At 40.9% G+C, this 25,427-nt stretch overlaps 1 protein-coding gene across 1 annotated transcript in view; it reads left to right on the top strand.

Moving 5' to 3' along the window:
* The window catches only part of DIAPH3 (diaphanous related formin 3), a 531,965-nt gene extending 507,844 nt beyond the window's left edge, over positions 1 to 24,121 (top strand). The window contains exon 28 of the mRNA XM_070408978.1: positions 22,916 to 24,121. Within this exon, the coding sequence (XP_070265079.1) occupies positions 22,916 to 23,181 (266 nt within the window). The 3' untranslated portion in view covers positions 23,182 to 24,121. The remainder of the gene's footprint in view (positions 1 to 22,915) is intronic.
* The last annotated feature ends 1,306 nt before the right edge of the window (positions 24,122 to 25,427 follow it).

Below are 25,427 nucleotides of genomic sequence, written 5' to 3' on the forward strand. Positions count from 1 at the left end.
TCAGAGAAGAAGGGAAAGGCGGGGAGAGAGAGAGAGAGAGAGAGAGAGAGAAAGAGAGAGAGAGAAAGAAACAATGATGAGAGAGAATCATTGATCGGGTGCCTCTTGCACACAGGGATGGAGCCTGCATCCCGGGCATGTGCCCTGACTGGAATCAAACCATGACCTCCTGGTTCGTAGGTCAACGTTCAGCCACTGAGCCAAGCCAGCTGGGTGGATTTGCAGCTCTTAAGGACTGAAATTTCAATGTAGATTTTTGTTTATCTCATATTAAAACCAAATAAAGGAGAAACATGAAAATTTCAACATAAATGTATCAGTCCCCAAATAGATTCCACATTGTTATTACAAACCCTTTAAGCTTATAGCTGCTTAGATCTTCTGCAGCCCTAATATGGTGTTTTTCTATATAACCACCAGCAATACTACTTTTCCATCTCCGTTCATCTCTTCCTATTAGCCAAATTGTTCTACCTCCGAGAGCACTCCCTGCAGCAGAGCAGCTGATGCGTGACCCAGAGACAGTGGCATGTGCCACAGGACAGGGGGACTTCCAGGTTTCCCTTCTGCATCTGCCTTTTCTTAGGTGTCATGGGGGGAAATCCCCATAACCTCTGAGCTCAGTTTCCTGGTCAGTGGATGGAGATAAGCAGTGGCCACCTCACAGGGGGCGGAAGTGGGTCCACACACCTGCTCTGAGATGTGTGTTGACAGCCACGGAGGAGGAGGAAGACATGGGAAAGGCAAGAATACGGGAACAGGAGGCTTCTATATATTTCATTACACCAGAAATTTCAATGGTTCCTCCTAGTCTGTTTCCTCATTCCCAGGGTATTCATGAGCATAATGTGTTAGTTACTACTCAAAAAATTCACAGATGTGTCTTTTAAGATATTGGAAAGTGAGAATGGAAGGAAGTCACTTAGAAAAGCACCAACATTTTAGGAAAATGTGAAATGTTTCTCTGGCTCTCAGAATCTAAAAATCTCTTTCCCACCCTACCCTCTGGAAAAAAAAAAAAAAGCTTTTCACAATTTTTTTCTTTATAATTCTAGATGCCCTGAAATCCTCAAGTTTGATTTTAAATATATTGCTGTTATCACACTGTAAGAGGAAGCTGTCAGTTTATTTTAAATGGCAAAGACCTGAATTCATAAACATTACAGCTGCCATTCTCATCAGATATATTCAGAATTTGGATATCCACCCACCTTATCCCCAGCAAATTAAAAAATAAATACACATCGCTGGATTTATCACTTTAACTGTGAATTTAATACCTACATGTAAACGTAAGTTAGTTGGCTAATGGGATAGATTACATTGGAAGTAATAGAAATGAAGTTTTTTCTTTCAGTTTTTTAACATGTATGGCTCTGTTTTCACTCAGAGTTATATGATTTTAGGAGTGTCTGTTACTAATCTGCCTGCTGTGACCATTGGAAAAGAAACCCAAACACAGCCACTTTCGAGACTTGTGAGGAGAGACGTATGCCTTACCTTTGTATGGGGATCTGCACTCATCAAAGAGCTGTCCTATATATTGTTTTTGTCATAAAATCCTTTGTGGTTTGGCTTATTTAATCATCTCCAGTAAACAAAGAAAAGTGCGGAAGTCTATAGAGATTAAGAGAGAATCATTCCAGGACATAATATGTGAATGATAGAGCTAAAAAGACTCCCTTACAATTTTTCCCTTTCAGATCCAAGCTAGCCCATGATAGAGCACCCTCTGATCTAAGTAGTCACAAATGTAGAGTTTGCAACTAACCAGATGAGTCAGGGAAAATTGCTTTTGATCCTCTTTCATGTAAATCCAAAGAACAAACAAATCAATGAGCATACAGCTTGATAAACAAAAAGGTGATTCTGTGGCAATAAGCTCAGTTAAAACCAAATCTGTAGAGACAGCAGGGAGGGGAGTAAAGCTAAACTGGCCTCCCCCCAAAGGGCCTTTACTTTGCCTGAAGAGATCATGATAGGCCTCTCCAGGAGCCACAGCAGCAAAACCGAGGGTATTGCTACAGCCTGACCGAGTAGCTGGCCTTGGTAGTTTCCCTGTATAGTGGGGATGTTAACAACAGCTTCATAGAATTAATCAGGGAAATCTTTTTAAAGCTCCTCTTCATGCCTGGCATTATCATCATAATCACCATTTGGATAAAGCCAGTGAAAGATTTCTTTAGTAGTAGAATGTAGTAGAGGCGACAGATATTAAATATATAATGACCCAAGCACATTATGCCTATGGAAGGTGTAACGAAGGGGAAAAACAGGGTGCTATATGAGAATGCATGACAGGAATATAGGGGTGGGGGTTAAGGACGGTTCCCTGGAATTGATTTCTTGTGCCAAAGCACTTTGACCTGGTTTTAGAATGATCATGAAAACTGGAACACCAGTCTCTTAAGAGAGGCCCATATAGAATGATGAATTCAGACCATTGTTCTCCCTGTAATAGAACATTGACAACAAGAATAATAGGCCACTAACCACAGTGAAAGAACAGTGGAGACAGCCACTCTTCTCAACAATATCTGGAGCAAAAGCATCTACAAATCCATTTGCTTCTTCCTGTGTTATTCTTCAAAACCTGCCTAATTCATCCTTTATGAACTATATCTGTGGCCAACTTCATACCTGCATTTCTATTTAGTTCTCTCCGTCTGCCACCTTTCCGCCAGTCCTCCTATAGCAGTGATGGCAAACCTTTTGAGCTTGGCGTGTCAGCATTTTGAAAAACCCTAACTTAACTCTGGTGCCGTGTCACATATAAAAATTTTTTGATATTTATATCCATAGTAAAACAAATATTTATATTTTTGATATTTATTTTACATATTTAAATGTCATTTAACAAAGAAAAATCAACCAAAAAAATGAGTTCGCGTGTCATAGGTTCGCCATCACTGTCCTATAGCCTAGTGCCATGGTCGGCAAACTGCGGCTCGCAAGCCACATGCGGCTCTTTGGCCCCTTGAGTGTGGCTCTTCCTAAGCCTTAGGAGTACCCTCATTAAGTTAATAACAATGTACCTACCTATATAGTTTAAGTTTAAAAAATTTGGCTCTCAAAAGAAATTTCAATCATTGTGCTGTTGATATTTGGCTCTGTTGACTAATGAGTTTGCCGACCACTGGCCTAGTGCATTAGTTCTCCTTAGAAGATATCCTAGATAGGCCCTTCACAGTCAACATTACTTGTATTCCCTTCCATGATCTACTGCTGCAGATGACACCCCTCCAGTCTTAAACATTTTTTAAACCTAACACACCCACAGGACTTAAATATTTCTGTTTATTATTTAAGAGACATGGATCCTAATTTTGCTAAAAGCCATAATAGATACCAGATCCAATAATGCATTTAAAAATGATAGGCATAATTGACTACTCAAAACACTTTGAGCGGTCTTGCCATTTCTCCTTGTTATGTAGGGAAGATAATAAGCAAATATCTCTGTAGATGTTGATACAGTGATGTGATTAGACTGTAAGCCTCCCGAAGTCAGGAACCCAGTCTGCTCATTCTCTGCAATCCCTGACGCTTACTACAGCATGGTCACTGTGCATACTCAGCATTTCATGCTAAGTGAATGAAAGAGTGTTTTCCATTGTGTATCTACAGTATGCCCAAAAATGGTTAAATATAGTCCCTGCCCTCTTGATTGTAGACTTTTATGATAACACTAGTGGCCTGGTGCACAAAATTCGTGCATGGGGGAGGGGGTGTTCCTCAGCTCGGCCTGCACCCTCTCCAATCTGGGACCCCTCAAAGGATGTCCTACTGCCGGTTTACAGGGATTGGGCCTAAACCGGCAGTCAGATATCCCTCTCGCAATCTGGGACTGCTGGCTCCTAACCACTCACCTGCCTGCCTGCCTGCCTGATTGCCCCTAACCACTCTGCCTGCCAGCCTGCTTACCCCCAAATGCCCCCCCGCCAGCCTGATCACCCCCAACTGCCCCCTGTGCCAGTGTGCTCGCCCCCAACTGCCCCCCCCTACTGGCCTGCTCGCCCCCACCTTCCCTCCCCACTGGCCTGCTCGCCCCCAACTGGCCCCCCTGCTGGTCTTCTTACCCCCAACAGCCCCGCCCCCCACCAGCCTGATCACCCACAACTGCCCTCCCCTCTTGGCCTCTAATTGCCTCTACCTCGGCCCTGTCACCATGGCTTTGTCCAGAAGGTCTCCTGGAAGGTATCCCATCTAATTAGCATATTACCCTTTTATTAGTATAGATATCTACATGTAAAGTACTGATTTACCTCCATAAGAGATGAGAATACAGATCCTACTCTAAGGAATTCATGGGTCTTGTCACTCAACTCTAGCATGTAGCAGGGACAAAAATACCATTAACACTAAGTGTTCCAGGATGCACAATATATGAAAGAAGTACAATGGAAGTTCAAGGGCAAGTGTCATCACAATCTTTTGAGAACTTGGTAGCATTTGATGAGATTTGAGGGATCATAGATTATAGGAGACAATGATTACTACAGAGGAATAGAAAGGAGGTAGTATTATATATAGAGTTCACTGCATAAGTAAAACTAAAAAAGTTGAAACATACATCTTAGTCTTAGAAATTGCTCCATTTCCTTTTAAAAAAATAGTACTTTCCTCAAGCTTGGATTACTAGTGAGAGAAATGTATTCAAAATTTTTAAAATTTAGCCCTGTGGCTCAGTTGGTTGGAATGTCATCCTGGAAACCAAAAAGTCGCTGGTTTGATTCTAGGTCAGGTCACATACTTAGGTTGCGGGTTGGATCCCAGGTCAAGGCACCTATGGGAGGCAAACAGTCCATGTTTGTCTCTCTCACGTTGATGTTTCCCTCCCTCCCTCCTCCCTCCCTCCCTATCTCCCCCTACATCAAACATATTTTTAAAAAATTTAAACTTGATAGAGGCATTTGTGGTTAGCTCATTTTATTTACAAAAACACAGAACATTTTTTAACTCTAGACTTTCTACTTGGTACAAATTGTATAGTGTTAACTAAAACGTAGAAGTTTTATGTAATGTCAAAATACAGTAGTTGCCCCTTGTCCACAGATTTGCTTTCCATGGTTTCAGTTACCCATGGTCTCAGTTACCTATGGTCAACTGCAGTTGGAAAATATTAAATGGAAAATTCCAAAAATAATTTTTAAGTTTTAAATTACATGCCGCTCTAGCAGTGTGATGAAATCTTGCACCATCCGCTCTGCCCGTGAGTCATTCCTTTGCCCCGCATGTCCACACTGTATATGCTACCAGCCCATCAGTCACTTAGTAGCCATCTCAGTTATCAGACCCTCTCTCTTGGTATCACAGTGCTTGTGTTCAAGTAATCTTATTTTACTTAATAATGGCCCCAAAGCCATCCATAACTTATAGTATATTATAATTGTTCTACTTTACTATCATTGTTGTTAATCTTTAACTGTGCCTAACTTATCAATTGAACTTTATCATAGGCATGTATGTAGGGGAAACCATAGTATATTCAGGATTCTGGACTATCTGTGGTTTCAGGAATCTTGGAACCTTTCCCATGTGTAAGGGGGGGACCATCATAAACTAGTTTTTTTGTATTGTCTTGCTTCTTGCATAAGCTGTTGATTTTTTCATCTGTTTCTTCTTGCTCCTTGAATAAGCTGTTGACTTTTTCCTCTGTCCGGTGTATGCACTCTAGGACCCTTATTCTGAATTATTTTTCTGTCATGCTGCATGCCTCTGTCTCACTTAGCTGCTTTTCTGGCGAGTCCTCCTTTTCCTTCCTTTGGGGGTTTCTTTGCCTACCCATGTTTGATCTCGCTGACATATGTAGATGTTGAGTTGTTCAGTGGCTGCTCCCTGGGTGGCAGGGGCTCCTTGGGTTGTGGTTGCTGCTCAGACGGTTCGGTAGCAGCTGCTTCCCAGTTGGCAGCAGCTCCTCTGGTGGGTGCTGTTCACAGCTGTGTTGGCTCTTCTGGCTGGTGGGAGTAGGCTTCACGTACAGCTGCTGTTCCTCAGACAGAGGGTGTGGTGATCAGGAGGCTGCGGTGATCAGGGGGCTGCTGTTGCTTGGATCGGTCTGGGAAACGCTCCTCTCTTACCAGCACTGCATGATCTGGGAAACGCTCCTCTCTTATGGGCACTGCATGGTCTGGTCAGTTCCTCAGGATGCCCCCTTTAGTCTCAGTTCTCCGCAAGAACAAAATCCAAATCTCAAATCTCCCGGCGCCAGCAAACGCGCAGAACTCCTCCCCCCGGTCAGGGTCTGTGTCTGTGGCTGTCCCAAGAGACGCGGCTGTCTGCCATGCGGTCTCCCTCTGACTCTCTGGGCTCAGGTCTGGCAAACTTTCCTGCCCAGATCCCTGGTTTTTAACCTTTCCAGGGGAGCTCTGCCCTTCCCGGCTGCAAACCGTCTCACCAGCTGAGTAAATTCGCCAATTCGGGGTGGGTGTTATTAGTTTCAGCTGCTTACTCCATTTGCTCTGGGACAAGACCTGGGACGCGTCTGCCTATATCGCCGCCATCTTGCTTCCTCTGTATTGTCTAATGTATAATGAATCTGGGTAATAGATTTTGGTAACTAGCTCTGTTGCATTTTAAGCATAGGCAGTACTTTATACAATACAACCAAAACCCTGCAAAATATATCCCTGGTTCTTTTTAACTAGAGATCTCAATCGATTTTTAAGGTATTTGTCAGAAGTGATATCAAAAAATAAAGTGTCTTCTAGTTCCCCTTGGTTCCTTGTGCTAACATAGGAATACTGTCTGCTGCTTTTTCAGCTTTTATCGTTTATTTGTTAAGTCAGATAACTGTGGTATACTTTGGACTCCAGAACTGAATTAGGGGACTTGGACACTAATTCAAACTTCACCATAATTTACCTCCTAATGTAGGGCAAGTTCCTTAACTCCTCAAAGCCTCCTCCGTTCCTCATCGGTGAAATAGATAAAAGTCATACTCCTTTAGGCTGTATGACAATTCATGTAAAAGGCACATAATAAGTGCTCAAACACATTAGTATTATTTTTATTATTAGTCTTTTGTAAAACAAAATATGAAATGGGAAAAAACTAACAATTATGTTATTAATTGTAAATTTATTCATTATAATAAGATAGTAAATAATGCTATTTTTTGTTAGAACTAAATCTGAATTCCATCTTTGCAGATTGTGTTGTAGTTGAAAAAAAATTTTTTTAACAAATTATTTTTGGTTTGTCACATAGTAAACCTCATTGGACAGATAAGGCAACCAGTCGATGTTTCTCTCTCACACATCAGTGTTAATTATAATTATTTTTTACTGTGATAAGTTGAGTTATAAACATGTAAGATGATAAGATTTGTGTAATGCAAGAGAAAATAGAAGGTAATTCTATTGAGAAATAAAATGATTCCTATTGGAAGGTCTGTGAATATGAGAGTTTAAATGGACGTGGGAAAGCTGCAGAACACATCACTTTGTTCTACTCCAGAAGAAGCCTTACATGTCATGGGAGTCCATTCATTGTGACGGTTTCTAGAGTCCATTCATGACAATGATTACTTTCCTCTGTCAATTAAATAAGTGCCAGTATAGAAAGGTAGTAGCTTTGCAAAAATCTAAGCTTTAGAAATAGAATAATTAATTAGCAAACATATTATTATACTGTAATAGTTGTAAAAGAATGTTTATGTTCCATATTTTTAAGTAACCAGAAGTTATCAGGGTACTCTAATGTCCACTTAAATTTAATGATTGGTGACAGGTGTAACTGACCTCTAGTGGCTACAGTTTAGACACTACAAAGACTTAGATACAAATAGATTTAGACACTATATTTTATATGATTTCCAAATTGCAAAAGACTAAGAATATTTATATTATCTTAAAATTGAGTAATAGAAAAAAGAGAACACTCTGTCATGTGATAGTAATAGTTTCCTTTGTTTTTAGCAAAGACCATACTGGAATATTTGATTAATTTTTTCTTAATTAATTTTATATCTCAATTAGCTGAGAACTTTCATCTCGGTAATCTAATGAACCATAAATTGCTGGACATTTACAATTAATGTGGATCCCTGGTAATTTTCTTTTTTTTTATTTCAAGTACCATGTGGATTATAAAGTTCCATGCATGTTAAGGCTTCTTCTGAGCTAACACTGTAATTCCTCAGGAGAATATACAGGAAATGAGCAGCTGACATTTGCACCATCTTGTCCTCTGTCCATTTTCCTGCAGTCAGCACCTAATTTCTTTCTTTTCTGCCTGCTGTCTGGTACATTTCTAGTGCTTTGTGTTTCATGTTACCATAGAGACAGGAGGTACTCCAAAGCCCTGGGAAGATGAGTAGAAGTTGGTCTTTGAGGAAACAGTTCCCGCTGGCAAGATAGAGAAGCCCGAGGCAGGAATCTATAGCGGTAAATGGGAAGAGGGAATTGTGTGTTCCGATCCAACTATGTGTCCAGAGAGTCTCAGGAAGCACAGGCCCAGTCTGTGCTGCATTAAAAATGAATTGTTTACTGAAGCCAAGTGTTCAGAGATCTCAGTGCAGCCCGGAACCAAACTTAGTGTTTTATTTGCAATAAAGTAACAGAAGTAACATTGACCTATTCCTTTTACAGTTTCCTCATTAGAAGGGTGCTAGCAGCTTCTAAGAAGGGTCCTCTTTGCCTGACTTCGTTTGCCGATCAAAAATCTCACCTTAGGAATGTGGATCAATATTCTTTGACTCAGTCGAAACCATCAAAAGTCATATTACAGTTTGAGTACAAAGGGCTCTACAATTAGCACCCAAATCATTGATCCAAATACACTAGTTCTAGAAATGAGTGGTTTATACATGGGTGGGCAAAGTATGTTTACAGTTATGAGTGTTCAAAACACAGAGTTTATTCTTGTATTAGTATTTATTAATGTGTATTTTTCCATGTAAACAACTGTAAACCTACTTTTGACCACCCCGTGTTTACCTTAAGTTCTCATATACTCTTTTCATATTTTAGATATATAAGTTAAAGCTTTTCAACATTTATCATATTTAATGAATTGTTATACTCCTACAATATTATTCTAACTCATACTTAATATTTTGTATTTAGGAGAAAGCTGTTTAAAATATTTAATCATAGATTTTTTTTCTCTCGCTTGTTCCTTACAGATATTCTGTGATAAGACTTTGTAGGGAAAGGGGGGGAGAGAAAAATGAAAATCTTAACAAAATAATGTGCAAAGGAATTTTAAAAGAACAAATGTTATTTTGTACATTTAAAACCATTCTTTTTTTTTTTTTTTCTTGAGTGGGTAAAATGCATACCCAAGGTGTTTGCTAGATTTTTGTCACACATCTAGTAGTCTAAGCAGGGAAAGAGTTCAGGGAAACTCGGAAAACATCAACATATCTTCCTAGGTTACAATCCCAGGGCATAGTATGCAAAATTGTACTTCAGAGGAAGAAGGCCAGTAATCTGTATATAGAGTAAGGTTGAGTAAGGTCCTTTGAGGCACTCACTTTCCTCAAACTGACAGTAGGAGGCAGTAGGATATTAGTCTGAGCTGCTGTCTTTAAGGTAATGGCTATGACTCAAGGCAGATCTTTTTTCTTCTTCTTCTTTTTTCTTTTTTACTCGTTTTCTAGAAATACATGAAACCAAAATCTTAGAAGTAGTTTCAGATTTCATAATGAAACTTGGTACCATCAATCCAGTACAAGATAATGTCGCTGGGCTATGAATAGATCAATCAGAAAAGGCAAGTCTGTTAGCTTCTAACAGTGGCAACTCTGTGCACCTCGGTTCCAATTTGAATAGGAGAATGGCAAGAAATAAAGGGCAATCTCATTTTGGAAAGGAGAGTTACATTTAGTGTTAGATCCTCCTAATTTTCACTGACTTACTAAAATGTGTCTAGAACTATGAGGTAAAGTACGAGAGTCTCTGAATGGTAGTCTGGTCTTCCTGTACTTCCGTCGCTGGATAAGCATGTCAACAGAGAGAGTAGCACCAGTCGGCATGTAATTGTTACCATTCACCTTTCATGACTGCATTTTGAACTTTAGCCATTGTCTATTTCACCACTCACAAAAGCTACATAAATCCAAATTACCTAGGAATGTCCAACTGTTCCTCTTTATATAAGACAAAATCACAATGAAATGCTAAATTTTGGGACATTGCATTCTTTCATTTATTTTTATGTAGCTAAAAAAGTAATAATGTTTAAAAAAAGTATTTTCCTTCTATAATAACTGATTTTGTTAATAGTTTAGCTTTCATATATTGACCTAATTTTAATAAGGTCTGTATTTTGGAATTACCTCAGTTTTAGCAATGTATTTATAACTGCAATTATTTCCTTATGTAATTCAAACAGCACATATTTATTTGATAACTAACCATCAGTAGTGTACAATCGGTGACCAGAGAACAAAACCCAGTTTACTAGTCCAAACTACATAGGGAAATAAATTTATTTCTAATATTGAGGAAAAGATTCCAAAATACATACCCATACAAGGGTGGGTTTTGTGATCTTGATTCTATCACTTTTTCTCTAGACAAGTGAACTACACATCCCTGTATAGGGACTTAAATAAATTATAGAAGTACTTTTAGTAAATATGGGTAAATGAACAATATTAATTTCCATTAGGATATGGGTTATTCCAGTTTGAACTTTAACTTTTAACTAAAGTTTAAAAATTGTTTTATAATTTCTAATTTTTTAAATAATAATTACTAGGTTTTCAATAGTACAAAATTCAATGTGGAATGAAGTTACTCATCACTTAAATTTTCTATAAAGATATCCAACTCAAAAATGTTACAAGTAATTGCCCTGGTAGAAACTGCAGTTGGATCTGTGTTGTCAGTATTGTAGCCAGTGGCCATATGTGGCTCCTGAGCTTTGGAATGGGGCTGGTCTGAAATGAGACTATAGGTACTGAAAGCTTAACATACGTATTTGGTTTCAAAGACTAATGTCTCTCCCTCCCGCCTCCGCCCCCCCCCCCCCAAAAAAAAAAAGAAAGTTAAAGATTCTATTAATATGTTTTACTTTGCTTACATGTTGAAATTATGATAGTTGACATTTGGTTAAGAAAAATACATTTTTTAAATCAATTTTACTGATTTTCCCAATATTTAATGTGGCTTCTAGAAAATTTTAAGTTGCATATATGGCCCAATTTTGTGACTCTCATAACATTTCTATTGGACAGCACTGTCCTGAACTCAGTGCTGTGACCTCGCGAGACCAGAATGCACAAAATTATGCATTAATCAAAAGTGATATGTCATCAGTTTGTTCCTTAGGTAATGTTATTCCAAAGTGTTTTTTTAAAGGATATATATGAAATATTAAGTGAAACAGGTGGTAAAATTATGCTATGCTTAGGTTCAGTCACTTAAGAAATAATGTATTAAGCACTCATTAAGAGGCAGGCACTATTATTCTAAGTACAGGAAGTCCTCAAGTAACACTTTTAATTAATGTTGTTTTATTATACTATTGATGAGAAAATAAAAATCAACTTCCATTGGGGGCCACTGTCTGTGTGGAGTTTGCATGTTCTCCCCATGTGTGGGTTTTCTCTGGATAATCCGGTTTCCACCCACATCCCAAAGATGTGCACGTTAGGTGAATGGGTGTGTCTGCATTGTCCCAGTGGGAGGGAGTGTGGGTGAGTGTGAGTGGCCTTGTCCAGGATGGGTGCTTGCCTTGTGCCTTGAACTGCCAGGATGAGCTCTGGCGAGCACAACCCTGAACTGGAATAAGTGGTTGGAAAACAATTATCTTCTTTGCTTTAATTAATCTTTCTTAAATGTGTGTATAGCTAACAGTTTTTCAGTGTTCAATATTAGAAGTGTTTTGGGTCTTTAGAAATTTGGTGTTGTTTTTGTGACCAGATATATGCAGAGTAGCCTGAGACAGCTGTCAGTAATCAATAGCAGGACAGGTGAACAGATACTATGGTTGGTTTAAGTATGAAGGGAAAACTGCTTTGGTCTCAAAAGTTTCATGTTTTAAATGTGTTGTTTGAAGAGATCCTGGTGATACAGATGCATCAGGAGGCTGAGGCGGGCGCAGAGTGAAGCTCTCCTGTTAGGGCTGGAGGTGCAGGTGTTACGTCTCCTTTCAAGAGGAGAAAAGGGTAAAGGGGCAGAAAAGTGGGCCAAGGATGAAATAGCCACACAGAGAGAGGTATTGTCATGTGTGGGAGGGGTTTGGGAGGTAGAATAAATTATCAATGATGGCTAAAAGTGAATCATCAAAACATAGAAGAGTAAGCATGTGAGAGAGCATTCTAATGAGCAGCCCAGGGGCTTGAGTGTTGTCTCCGGCTCTGCCTGAAAGTTGTGTCTACTGCGTAAACTTTATGTAAAACAAGGTAAATGTACCACGTCATCTCTCTCACAGGATTGCTATAAGAATCAAATGAGTGGATGTTTGAAGAAAGTGTTTGCAAAATATAGCGTAGCCATATATAAAGGTAATATGAATATGAATAACATTCTGTAATTACTTATGACACCAGCTGTCCAGAGTTAGGCCAAATTTCACAGCACTCTAAAAGACTGCCCTTACTTCAACACCAGCTGCAAGATTGGGGGTTCCCAATGTTGACCAGCTGGCTGCAACTGGGTGTGTTTTACTAGCCCCTCAGGTTTGATAATCCACTAAGTGACTCCTAGAGTTCAGGAAGTGCTATACTTACTGTTACAGCCTTTTTATAGTAAAACTAGAGGCCCAGTGCACAAAAATGTGTGCACTCGGGGGGGGGGGGGGGTCCCTCAGCCCGGCCTATGCCCTCTCACAGTCTGGGACCCCTTGGAGGATGTCCACATGCTGGCTTAGGCCCGCTCCCTGGGGAATCAGGCCCAAGCTGACAGTCAGACATCCCTCTGGCAGCCCGGCAGCTCTCGGGGGATGTCCACTTGCCAGCGGGGAGCAGGCCTAAGCTGCAGTCGGACATCCTTAGCACTGCTGAGGAGGTGGGAGAGGCTCCCACCACCACTGCTGTACTGGCAGCCATCAGCCTGCCTTGTGGCTGAGCAGAGCTCCCCCTGTGGGAGCACACTGATCACCAGGGGCAGCTCCTGCATTGAGCGTCTACCCCCTGGTGGTCAGTGTGTGTCATAGTGACCAGTCATTCCCAGTCGTTCTGCTGTTAGGGTCAATTTGCATATTGCCCTTTTATTACATAGGATAGAGGCCTGGTGCACGTGTGGGGGCCGACTGGTTTTCCCTGAAGGGTGTCCTGGATCAGGGTGGGGGTCCCGCTGGGGTGCCTGGCCAGCCTGGGTCAGGGGCTGATGGCTGTTTTCAGACTGATCAAGACCCCCTGGCGACTGAAGCTCCCAGCCTTTCCTTTTTTTGTTTTATTTTTATTCGCTCCAGCTCCATGGCCATGGTGACTGGAAGCAGGTATCTGGGGTTTATTTACCTTCTATAATTGAAACTTTGTTGCCTTGAGAGGAGGCAGCAGCCGCCGGGAAGCTTGGCTTCTTCCATCGCAGGGGCAAGCAAGCCTCCTGCTCGCTCCAGCTCCATGGCCACGGCCTGCTTAAAGCAGGTATCTGGGGTTTATTTACCTTCTATAATTGAAACTTTGTTGTTTTGAGTGGAGCTCAGAGCCGGCAGCAGGCTGGCTTCCTCCATCACTGGAGCAAGCAAGCCTCCTGCCTGCTCCAGCTCCGTGGCTGCTGGCCGCCATCTTGGTTGGGTTAATTTGCATATAGTTGCTCTGATTGGCTGGTGGGCATGGCTTAAGGCATAGTGAAAGTATGGTCAATTTGCATGTTTGTCTATTATTAGGTAAGATGACACAAGTCAGAACTAGCCAGATAGAGACCACACATAGTGTGGGGCCTTGGAACCTCCCAAACATGAAGCTTCTGTTGTCCTCGGGGATGCATTCCCCCCCACCCAGAACATCAGTGTGTGACAATATGTATTACCAACCAGGAGAACTCACCTGTACTCAGTTTCCAGAGTTTGTGTTGAGGCTTCGTTCCTTTGACCTGATTTATAGGTAACATGATAGAGCTCAGTCTCCACCTTCCAACCCTCTAACCTCCATCGGTCTTTCTGATGTGCCCAACCACATCCTCAATCACTTATTACCGTAAACTGGCTAGGGGCCCACCATGAACAGTAAAGGCACTCCTATCACTGTTAATTCCAAGGGTTTAGTGGCAACCTCCCAGAAACTTGTAAAAAGACCAACTAAAATTTTATTACATACCTTCTAGAAAGTGTTGCAAGTGTAAGAAAATGAAGCATGAGAAAATTCCATTTGAGTTTAGGGTTTTTGAGGTGTCTGGTAAGTTTGTAGGGAGCAGTTTCAATACAGAAGTATGAAGGAAAGCCAAATTAGAATTTGCTAATAATTGGTTAGAAACTTGAGAGAGAAGAAAGCAAATATAGAAAGGAGCATTGAACAAAAGTATTATATTACAAATCAGAAAGGTAAGTAGTTGAATGGAAGGATTTACATGGCTATTCTCTTCAAAGGAAACAGGCTGGACTCTCCCTGGACGTTCTTTGCTCAGAGCTGCACCCTCTGAGCTCCTTCTAGCCAGTGGTCAGTGAGGGAGGTCCAGCATAGGGAATTGGAAAATGGCAGTGCTGGCTTTGAAGTTTATTTAAAAGGGCAGTGATATAGAACAAGACTGAATGGAAGTGCATATATGATGGGTTTCTGGAAATTTTTTTTTTAAAAAAGTTCTAGATTAATTGTCATGTATCTCCTTTATTCAGAGAGATATCTTTTATTTATCATCCTCTGCTTTGTCTAATTTGTTCGAAGTGGGGAAGTATTGTTTTGTTGTTTTTACATATGGTTTCAATAAGGGTTTCTTGGCACTCCTAAAAGACTTTATATACAAAGAGCCCCTTTGCTCTTTTTATCATTTTTATACATTTTCAATATAAAAGGTAAAATAAACAGCAAAATGAAGCTAAGGGAAGACAATTATTTATAACATCAGTAAATCAACTGTAAGAAAAGCCACAGGGATATGGGCTGCTGGCGGCCAGCACTAACTTCCGTTATTGCATAGATTAAAAACATATATTTGTCACACTTCACTATCATGTAGACCCAGTAGTGCTTTAAAAATTGTATTTATGGGTCACTTTTTTCCCCCTCACGAAAGTAAAGTCATTGCTGAGGTGAAACAAACAGCTACTTAGTAGGTCAAAGTAATAGTTAAGAGCAAAAGGTGAAGGATTTCAAGGAGAGACCAAACTTCAGGAAGACTGAATAAATGCAGTCAGTTTAGGACACCAGAGTTCTACATCCTTTCTCCTGTCAAAGCTGCCACAGGCTCACCGTTGACCACAAAAGGCAGGAGCTCGATTTTATATTTCATCTGAGTGTTGGCACTTCTAAGAAGCTCATACCCATTAGAACCACAATGTGATGGGGGATCAATACTGACTTAGAGGGAATAATGCCTCTTTCTGAACCATAACTGATATTTCCTGCAGCTGAGAGGTTTCCCAAGGACTGTCAGCCAGGGTGTTAGCTGGCCTCTCAGCTCAAGAAGCGTGCCCGTTGGCCGAGATATTTCCTCATTTGATGCCATCCTGCATATATTTATATTTACTTCTTTTGTCAGCAATTTTCCTGGTTTTCTCTGTCTTTTGTGTTACTCAAAAAACAATGGAAATGTTAGGATGGTGCAGTTTTTGTTTCTGGGTTTTTTTTTTAGCTTTTTTTGTCATCCAAAAGGCCATGTGGGATCCAACATTGATGTTGGTTAAGGCTTTTATGTTTAAGTCTAGTGAGAGTCTCTGTGTTTAAGAGCCATTCAACTTTTCAACAATTTTCAACTTTTTATTCACTTTCAGAAAAAAAAAAGGCTGTGGTGGGACTCCAGATTCAGTTCTTATAGTAAGAATCATAGGACAAAATAGATAGAAATAAGTGAGTTGTCCTGTGTTAAAGGAAAAGAGCATATATTCTCACCCTGTTTGTTTCTACAGAAGCGTAAATACAAGATATGTGGATTGGATTCCCTTACTGACCTGGTGCCGATCACCAGTGACCCTGGATACTGGCAGTGGTCCTAGACCATACTTCCCTCCAGACATCAAGTGTAACATATTAGAGGGGGAGATAGCAGCCTTGGATTCAATTCATAAACTAATAGCACAGACTTTTTCTCTTTGGAGAGTTATACAGTCATTCTAGTTTGCCTCAGTATTTTTCATTTCCATTTTAAAAACTGTATTGATAAGGATTTGAGTTGATGGGAAATAGAAAATGCTTCTCTTTTTATTGATACCCCAGTCCTGTCTTTGATTGAAAGAGTTCATGTGTCCAAGGTATGCCATTTTGTATGCAACTATCTAATTCATTATGAGAAGGACAAACCCACTGGCCTGAAATTACAATTTATTTCATGCCTCTGAACACCTATATGGAGTTCACTCCAACGTACAGGGTTGTGGCATCTACTGAAGGTTTGAACTGAGCCTTCTAGAAATTAAGTGCATGTTTTCATTGCAGTAAGTACATGGAATTTGGATCTCTGGTTCAGCCCAGATGAAGTCACCAACAGGAGGCTTTTAAAATAATAGTAATAGCAAGAGACACCTGGCCTTGAACCAGTGTTACCATAACATGTTTGTATAACAGTGAACTTCCATTTGGGGACTTCCTCTAATGGTGAACATTTTCTCTAGGTGCAGTAGATGGAAGAGTCCTCCAACCCAACTTCATTTATCTACTTTGCAGTGTAAAACTCCACTCCCTCTGTTCTACCTTTTGGATCTCCCATGACTGGGGACTGGATAGAAGCTGTGGGATGCTGAGAGAGAAATGTGAGGGCTGGAGAAATTTCTCACAGAGCTGTAAGCTCATTGTTAACAAAGCCCTGTGTACGTTCTTTTTATTTTCTTCAGCAGTCTCAGGAATAGCCTCTTTTTATCTCGCCCTGTCTGTTGCTGCTCATGAAAGATTCTCTACCTGAAACCACAGAGGAGTTAAATACCAGCTTGGTTTTTCTCTTATCATTTTGTCCCTAAAGCATGCTCACAGCTATTGTGGAGTTTTCTCAAAAGGACAGAAATGCTCTTGCCTGCATTGGCCCGCCCATTGTTATCCATCTTAGCCTTAGAAGAAGTTCAAAGAACAAACTCGAAAAGGAAACCCAGGCTCTGCTGGGCATTTCATCCTTAGATCGGGCAAAGGTCAAGTAAAGGAAGACCAAAATATCCAAGTGGATATATACAGTCCTTGTTTTTAGCACCTCGCAGTTTATTAGTGACCTTGTTAGGAGCTGTTTCAGAAGAGCAGAAGGTCAAAAGCATCATTGGAGTGACTTCAAGAGAAACATGGGAAGAGAGGAGCTGAGACAGCAAGTAAGGGCAATTCCAAGAGGTTTTGCTGTGCAGACAGTCAACAAGTTTGATTTTTGAGGTAGTAGAGCAGGATGTGGAGTCAAAGAATTTTTTTTTTCCGAAAGGTTAGGGTTATCACAACATACTTGTATACTGAAGAGAACGGGCACATGAAGAAGGAAACCTTTATGAAGTGGTAGTGACGACACAGCAGTCAGAGGCATGTCCTTGAATAGACAAGCAGTAGTAGTATGTGGTGCTACCTTAAGGGGCTGTCCTCAGGTAGCAGAGCAGATCCTAACAGGAGGGAAGGCGTGTGTGTGCATTCAATGTGGAGACAGTAAGTTTGGGGGGCAAGAAGAGCTTGTGGGGGTTGGTTCTCTCCTGATTGCTTCTATGAATGAGTTAAATAAGAGTGAAGGAGATCATGCTGGATGTTTGAAAAGAGAGAAGATGTGAAATAGTTGTCTAGGAGAAGGGAGGCGTGCATGGAGTAGGCAATTGTCATGGGATGATGGTTGTACTTGAAGTTTATAGTCATGAATTTAAGTGACGCCAGGAAAAGAAAGTACTGTGTGCTATGGTAGTTTGCATAGGTATACTATCTGCTCTTCAAAGTTATTGGGAGAATTAGATGTGTTAGAAAGCATTTTGAAAATCACTTCTCAGCCTTTTGGCTAAGATCAAGCGTCGAGAAACCATTTTGAAGAATTAAGTACAGGACATTGTTATTATGAAACTTAGCCTTGAATTACTTAGCACTTTTCCTTGGCAAAAAGCTTTTCAAATTTCTTTTTTTTTTTTTAATTAAATCTTTATTGTTCAGATTATTACATTAGTTACTCTTTTTTCCCACCATAACTCCCCTCCACCCAGTTCCAACCCCACCCTCTGCCCTCACTCCCCACCCACTGTCCTCATCCATAGGTGCACGATTGTTGTCTAATCTCTTCACTCACCCCCACACCCCTTTCTCCCCCCGCCCCCAAGAATAGTCAGTCCATTCCCTTTCTATGTCCCTGATTCTATTATAATCACCAGTTCATCAGATTATTTATTCACTTGATTTTTAGATTCACTTGTTGATAGATGTGTATTTGTTGTTCATAATTTGTATCTTTACCTTTTTCTTCTTCTTCCTCTTCTTACAGGATACCTTTCAGCATTTCATATAATACTGGTTTGGTGGTGATGAACTCCTTTAGCTTTTCCTTATCTGTGAAGCTCTTTATCTGGCCTTCACTTCTGAATGATAGCTTTGCTGGATAAAGTAGTCTTGGTTGTAGGTTCTTGGTATTCATCACTTTGAATATTTCTTGCCATTCCCTTCTGGCCTGCAAAGTTTCTGTTGAGAAATCAGCTGACAGTCGTATGGGTACTCCCTTGTAGGTAACTGATTTTCTTTCTCTTGCTGCTTTTAGGATTCTCTCTTTGTCTTTTGCTCTTGGCATTTTAATTATGATGTGTCTTGGTGTGGTCCTCTTTGGATTCCTTTTGTTTGGGGTTCTCTGCGCTTCCTGGACTTGGAAGTCTATTCCTTTCACCAGGTAGGGGAAGTTTTCTGTCATTATTTCTTCAAATAGGTTTTCAATATCTTGCTCTCTCTCATCTTCTGGCACCCCTATAATTCTGATGTTGGTACGCTTGAAGCTGTCCCAGAGGCTCCTTACACTATCTTCATATTTTCGGATTCTTTTTTCATTTTGCTTTTCCGGTTGGGTGTTTTTTGCTTCTTCGTATTTCAAATCTTTGACTTGATCCTTGCGACCCTCTGGTCTGCTATTGGGAGTCTGTATAATATTCTTTATTTCAGTCAGTGTATGCTTAATTTCTAGTTGGTCCTTTATCACAACATCGAGGGTCTCATTAGATTTCTTGAGGATCTCACTACATTTATCGGCGGTCTTACCAGTCTTTTCGAGGGCTTCTAAACAGTTCTTTAAAGACCTTAAAAGTGTGGTTTTGAACTCTATATCCAACAGTTTGCTTTCCTCCAATTCTGTCGTTTGTGTCCTGTTTCTTTGTCTCGGCATTTTTTTATGCTTCGCTGTGTCGATAGAGTGCCTTTCTGTGCTAAGTGTCCCAATTACCTAAGGTAGACACTCTTGGTGCACCCCCTTGTGGGCTTTGTGCACAGTCTTGTTGTGGTTAAGCCTTGATTGTTGTAGTTATCACTGTGAGGAATTGACCTCCAGGTCAATTGGCTGTGAGAATCAGCTGTGTCTGCGGTGGGAGAACTTCTGTGCTGGAGACACCCCTCTGGGGCTAGACTTGCTTCGATGGGGCTTTGGTGCTCACTGAGTCTGCCTCCTGAGTGTGTCTTTTATGGTTCCACGGAGCTTAAAGCTGGATGGTCCCACTCTGACCTCTGGGCTTCCTGGCTCCTGGATCTCTAGGGAGGTGCTAATCTAGCCTTTGCCTGAGGCTATTCAGCAAAAGCCTCCCTGCAGGGCTTGGGCGGGGCGGGTCCCACGGGATCAACAGGGCGGGGTTAGCAATTATGGCTGCTCTCAGTCTTGCCCTCAGAGGCTCTGCTTCTCAGTGTCCCAGTAGTCGCTGCAAGCCCCACGGAGAGAAAGCTGCCCTAGGGTTCTGAGCGATGCCAGACAGTCCCGCTTCTCCCGTATGAGTCTGGGTCCTTAGAGACTCGCCCAGAACTGGAGCTCAGAGCCTGAGACTCCCTCCCGATTGAAAACAACCGCGCCCTCAGCCTCCAGCCCGCTCCACATGCACTCCGAACCTTAGTATTTTACTTCAGCACTGCGCCTCCTCTGAGCCTCGGTATGCTTTTCTCTTTCCTCCTAGTTGTAGAACATCCACTCAGCCAGCTTTCCTGTGGTTCTGGATGATGTCCGTTCCGTCTTTTAGTTGTATTTTTGAAGTGGTTGTTCGAGGCAGCAAACTCCCGTGTTTACCTATGCCGCCATCTTGGTTTCTCCCCTTTTCAAATTTCTTTAAGACAGCCTTAGTATCTCTAGAGACAGCATTTGGCTTCTGCCGCTGATTTACTTGGTAACTAAGTCTAAGCGATGACTTAACCTCCTTCTGCTTTCATCTCTCAATCTACAAAATGAGGCTGGTAATGTTTAAAGTACAACAACTACTTTATAAATAAAGGTGCTATATATGTATAAGTACAAGCTATTAATAAAATGGTGTTTCAGCCCTGACTGTCATGGTCACCAGAAAGTCAGGGAGGTCAGAGCATCTGAAAAAGTCCCGAGTCTTGGGTGGTAGACGCCTCCCTTGGAGAGCTTGGGAAGGAGGAAGGAAAGACAAGTGTCTTAAAGTAGGTATCACCCACAGTATTTCCTTTAATTCTCATCAGTACTCTCTGAGGCTAATTAATAGAAACCTGAAATCCAAAAGAGATTAAGTAACCTGTGAAAGCCACATTGTAGACCTTAGATTTCAACCCAGACTGACCTTAAAATCCCATTTTCTTCTCACTTTGCCTCATGTGGAATTGGGCATGACGCATGATAGCCATAGAAGGTACAGAACAATATATGTATATATGTATCCTATATAATAACAGGCTAATATGCAACTGGAACAACCGGCTGCTATGACACGCGCTGACCACCAGGGGACAAAACTGCCCCCTGGTGGTCAGTGCGCTCCCACAGGGGGAGCGCTGCTCAGCCAGAAGCCGGGCTTACGGCTGGGGAGCGCAGCGGCGGTGGGGTGGCGGGAGCCTCTCCCACCTCCACTGCAGTGCTAAGGACACCCTCAGGGGATGTCTGCCTACCGGCTTAGGCCCTAGAGGGCACAGACCAGGCTGAGGGATACCCCCGCCCCACCACCCCCCCCCCCCCCCCCAGTGCATGAATGTTGTGCATTGGGCCTCTAGTACATATATAATAGACCTATATTTTAGCCCAATCTCTTCACTGCCATCAGATATTCGACTGGAGTTGCCCAGTAGCAGAATAAACTACTTTGTTGCAGATATCATCATGATAAAGTCGTTTACAAGAAATCAAATGACAAGAAAAGACAGGAACATCAGGGTGAAGGAGTAGTAAGCTGACTAAATATTTGCACTTAGCGACAAATGCAGTTTTCAAACACATTTTAGGACAGAAGGGTGGATGCTAGAAAATAAATGTGTGTGGTCGCGGGAACTGCAGGAATACCATGTGCACTGTGCCCTTTACTGCAAATGCAATATGTATCTTAGAAACTATAGAGCACAAACTGCTCTAAGAGAAAATCACTGCTCTGGTAGATTTTGATTTTTGAGTAACAATTACCCACCTGATAGAGAAGGTGATAGGAAAAGTATATTTATTTTCTTCCAACAGCTAAAAGGTGATCATACTTCTAAAATTTGTTGAGAATGTCCAAGAAAGTGTGTAAAATACTCATCCATCACTGGAAAGCCCCTGGTCAGGAAATGACAGTGCAGTAAATATCTTCAGCGGCCACCTTTTAATGCACAAGCTGTTCTCGGTTGGAACTTTCAGCACTCACATAAAACACACTGTCATGAGTGACTGCTTGTGCTCCAAAGTCATTACTATTGGGATAATGGAGCATCTCTCAGCGAATAACCAAAAACTTTAAATGTCACGTCACTTCAGGCCATTTCAAGCCCCATTCAAGGTTACATGGATATTGAGGCTGTCTGTTTTTTCATAGTTGGAGGTCTGTGAGAGCGATCATTCCTATGGTTGTGCAATGTGAGAGTCAGTTAATTAAAAGGAAATCCGGTATTCTTTGGGAAAGTTAATCATTAGCTATTGCACCTCTCTCCTTAGAGCCTTGATAAGTCAGCATCACTGTCACTTACCAATAAAGGAAATTATGTGTGTATGTGTACCTGTCAGTATGTGTATGTGTGTATATATTTGACAATTAAATTATAACCTAATTCTGTTTTGCTAGCATGTTTTAATAATTTGCCTGTCAATTTCATTGTTTCTTTTAGGGGAAATCATTGACTTTTGAAATTCCAATAGAAACTTTTCTCTTTTGTTTTGTTCAAAAAGGAAATTATTATTCAAACTAATGCTTATGTTGGGTCATAGAGTGTGGAAGTCATTTCTTTGCCCAGTGTATGTTTATTGAACACCTACTTTGCTCCAGGGCCATTTCAGCCACCAAAGTTGCAGCATATTTAAAGCAATGTTCCTGATATCTCGGGGCTCACATTCTAATGAAGAGATAGACATTGGACAAGTAAACAAGTAAAGGATGTGTCCAGTGGCTATGAGTTCTATGCAGGGAAAGATGAGGGGATCAGGAGATACTGTGATGCAAAGAGTAAGTGTCATTTTAGATGGATGGTCAGAGAAGTCCTCTCTTTAGATGGCATTTGAGCAGAGACCTGGATGAAATATAGAACCAAGCTTTGATGATAACTGAGTGATAGGCATGTCAGGCATAAAAGAAGGAAATAACATAAGTACTAATGAAATTATTGTCTGTTTTTATTTCAGTTTACAACCTCTGCATGTTTATTTTAAATCTGTTGATTTTTAGTTTAATATATCTAAGAGGACCTGTTTATTGAGAATAATTATTTTAAAATTTTATGATCTGCACAGTCCTAGCTCATCACAGTGATAAATTTTATGTTTCTTCCTTCTTGTAGAAAATCAGAAAGTGCAGTTGACAGAAGGGTCACATCTACGCTACAATATCAATTGCAACTCAACAAGGACTCCAGTCGCCACGGAGCTTAATTCTAACCGAGGCACTCACACTCACACGTCCACAGGGAGGGTCCAGGCAGCTGAGAAGGATGCCTGCCATGTAGAAAGCAGCAGAAAAAGGGAAATGGAACTCCTTGGCTCGGTTTCTAAAAATGAATCCCTTCCTGAAGTTGAAGCCCTGCTGGCAAGATTACGAGCTTTATAAATTAAACCGGCAAAAAAATAAAATGAGTAAGCCAAATATAAAGCCACGCTCTGAGCTATAACACTTGAAAAAATTACTTTCTTTGTAAGTTACTTTATATAATTTTAAATTATGATGTCTATTAGAAAAGTAAAGCTAAATACATGACTGCAATGCTTTTCCTATGTACTTGAGGCGGTGACTCATTTGGGATTGTAACAGTCTTTAACGTTTTCTGCATTTGGTGGTCAGGTTATACACAGTGTTTTAGAGACAGTAGGTAGCCACGCGTTCAGCAATATATCCTTAAGAAAATACCATCTTTCTAAGTCAACTGTAATTTCTACTTTATTATTTTCAACATTAACGACCCTTAAATCTTCAACCTCAAGTCTTGCTACCTATGTATGTGTTGTTTATATAGGTCCAGATTTCTCCCGAATTGGGATCTGCCTGCTGTTAGCATAGTATCAAAAATATAAAACTGAAGATAACAGAGCTATGAGGAAATGATTGGTAAGCTCCTTACCATCATTGAATTCATGTTAATTAGACCTGTAGGAAACTATAAGACCATTGAGCACATTTCCAAAAATGATGTAATCGGAATGTATGCACTCTGTAAAATGCATAAGCTTTTGTATGAAGCTGGACATATATGGTATTACAATGCTGCTGAAACTCTTAGCACACCCCACCCTCTCCCTGTCCCACCCCTCTTCCCCGTAATTATGACTCTGGGATAGAATTTCCATTTTGAAACTTGCCAAGTAACAAATGTCTTTATTTCTGTGAAAAAAAAACTTGGAATTGCAGTATGTTTGATCTGACAATCAATAACTTTAACAAAGATCTAAAAAAATGTTTCAGCTAAAGTTTTCTTATGCAAATGTTACACATGTACTTCACTTGGGGCATCAAATTAACGTTGATAATTCCATATCAAAGAAAATAAACTTGTACTTGCACTAAATGAGAGAAATCATCTTTTCTTTTTTGTAGTTAGCATATTCTGTGGCTGAGCTGGAAATAGACTGTGCTATGCAGTCTCTCTAAGCATCTATTTTACTTTATTACCTGCAATAAGTAAGTGACTGCTCTTTTACCTACAGTTAAAAAGCAGTTATATGGAACTAGTCTGCGAGGTCCGCTGCTTTTTATTTCCTTGTTTAAGTTGCCACCTCCTTTCAGTTCCAACTTAATAAAGTTAATTAATTAGAACTATGAACCAGGCCCTGTTTATAGACATTGGGGAACAGAGTGTTATCCGTAGCCAGTGTGGCAATAAATTGTTCTTGTGTGTATTGCTGAAATGTGCAATTTGCCCTTCAGTGCAATTCCTATTTTCCTGAACACAAATCCTAAAAATCAAAAAAGTGAAGGATATTTACACATTTAAGCAGACAAGAACCCTAACAGGAAGGAGAGAAGTTCAATGGAAGAATTCTAATTATAGGATCTTAACATGATTTTGCAAAGACTTGGGCTTTTCAGAAACACAACTGAAATTCAACCAGGTGGTTTGGATACACCAGGCTGAAGGTAAATACTCTGAAAACTTGGAGCTAAGGATCAACCAACAGAGAGAAGCAGCCGGGAGAATAAAGGGAAGTAAAAATGACACAAACTCCTGGGGACAGAGAGGGCATCACCAGATCCAGCAGTCAGCTTCCAGAGCATCTGTCTGCCAGAGCCTGAGGCTAGCACAGCGACTGCAGTGGCCCACATCCCCTCTCCCAGACTCACTGACAGAAGCCTGTTCTGAGTAGGCCTGATAGGAAGACCATAGCTGTGAAGACGAAAACACAAGAGTTGACAGAGGTGCCAACCAAGAAGCCAATCACTTTGTTATTTTCTTGATAGCTGTCTGTTCAACAAGGGGCTAGAATGAATAGAATTAGGGTTTATTTTTTTTGTTTTTGTTAACTGATGATTAACGAGGACATTTTCCATTGATTTTTAGAAAGAATGAAAGGGAGGGGGAGAGGGGCCGGGGAGCGAGCCTGCAACCGAAGTACGTACTCCCGACTGCTATCGAACCCGGGACCCTTCCGTCCGTGGGCCAACATTCCATCCACTGAGCAACACCAGCTAGGGCTAGAATTAAGGTTTTAAAATTCTCAATATTCCTTCAGCCAACTGGAAATGAAAACTATACTAATGACCTTTAACTGGAGGGTGGGTAGTGAGGTACAATTTTGCATTTCTGAGCAGTTTGTTCAATTGAATGAGCAGTTAAAAGGCCCACCCGAAACCACCTGACAGAG

The sequence above is a fragment of the Myotis yumanensis genome, unplaced genomic scaffold (genome assembly GCF_028538775.1).
Source record: "Myotis yumanensis isolate MYYU_CA2020_CCGP unplaced genomic scaffold, mMyoYum1.0.hap1 SCAF_3, whole genome shotgun sequence".
In the NCBI taxonomy this organism is placed as follows: Eukaryota; Metazoa; Chordata; class Mammalia; order Chiroptera; family Vespertilionidae; genus Myotis; species Myotis yumanensis.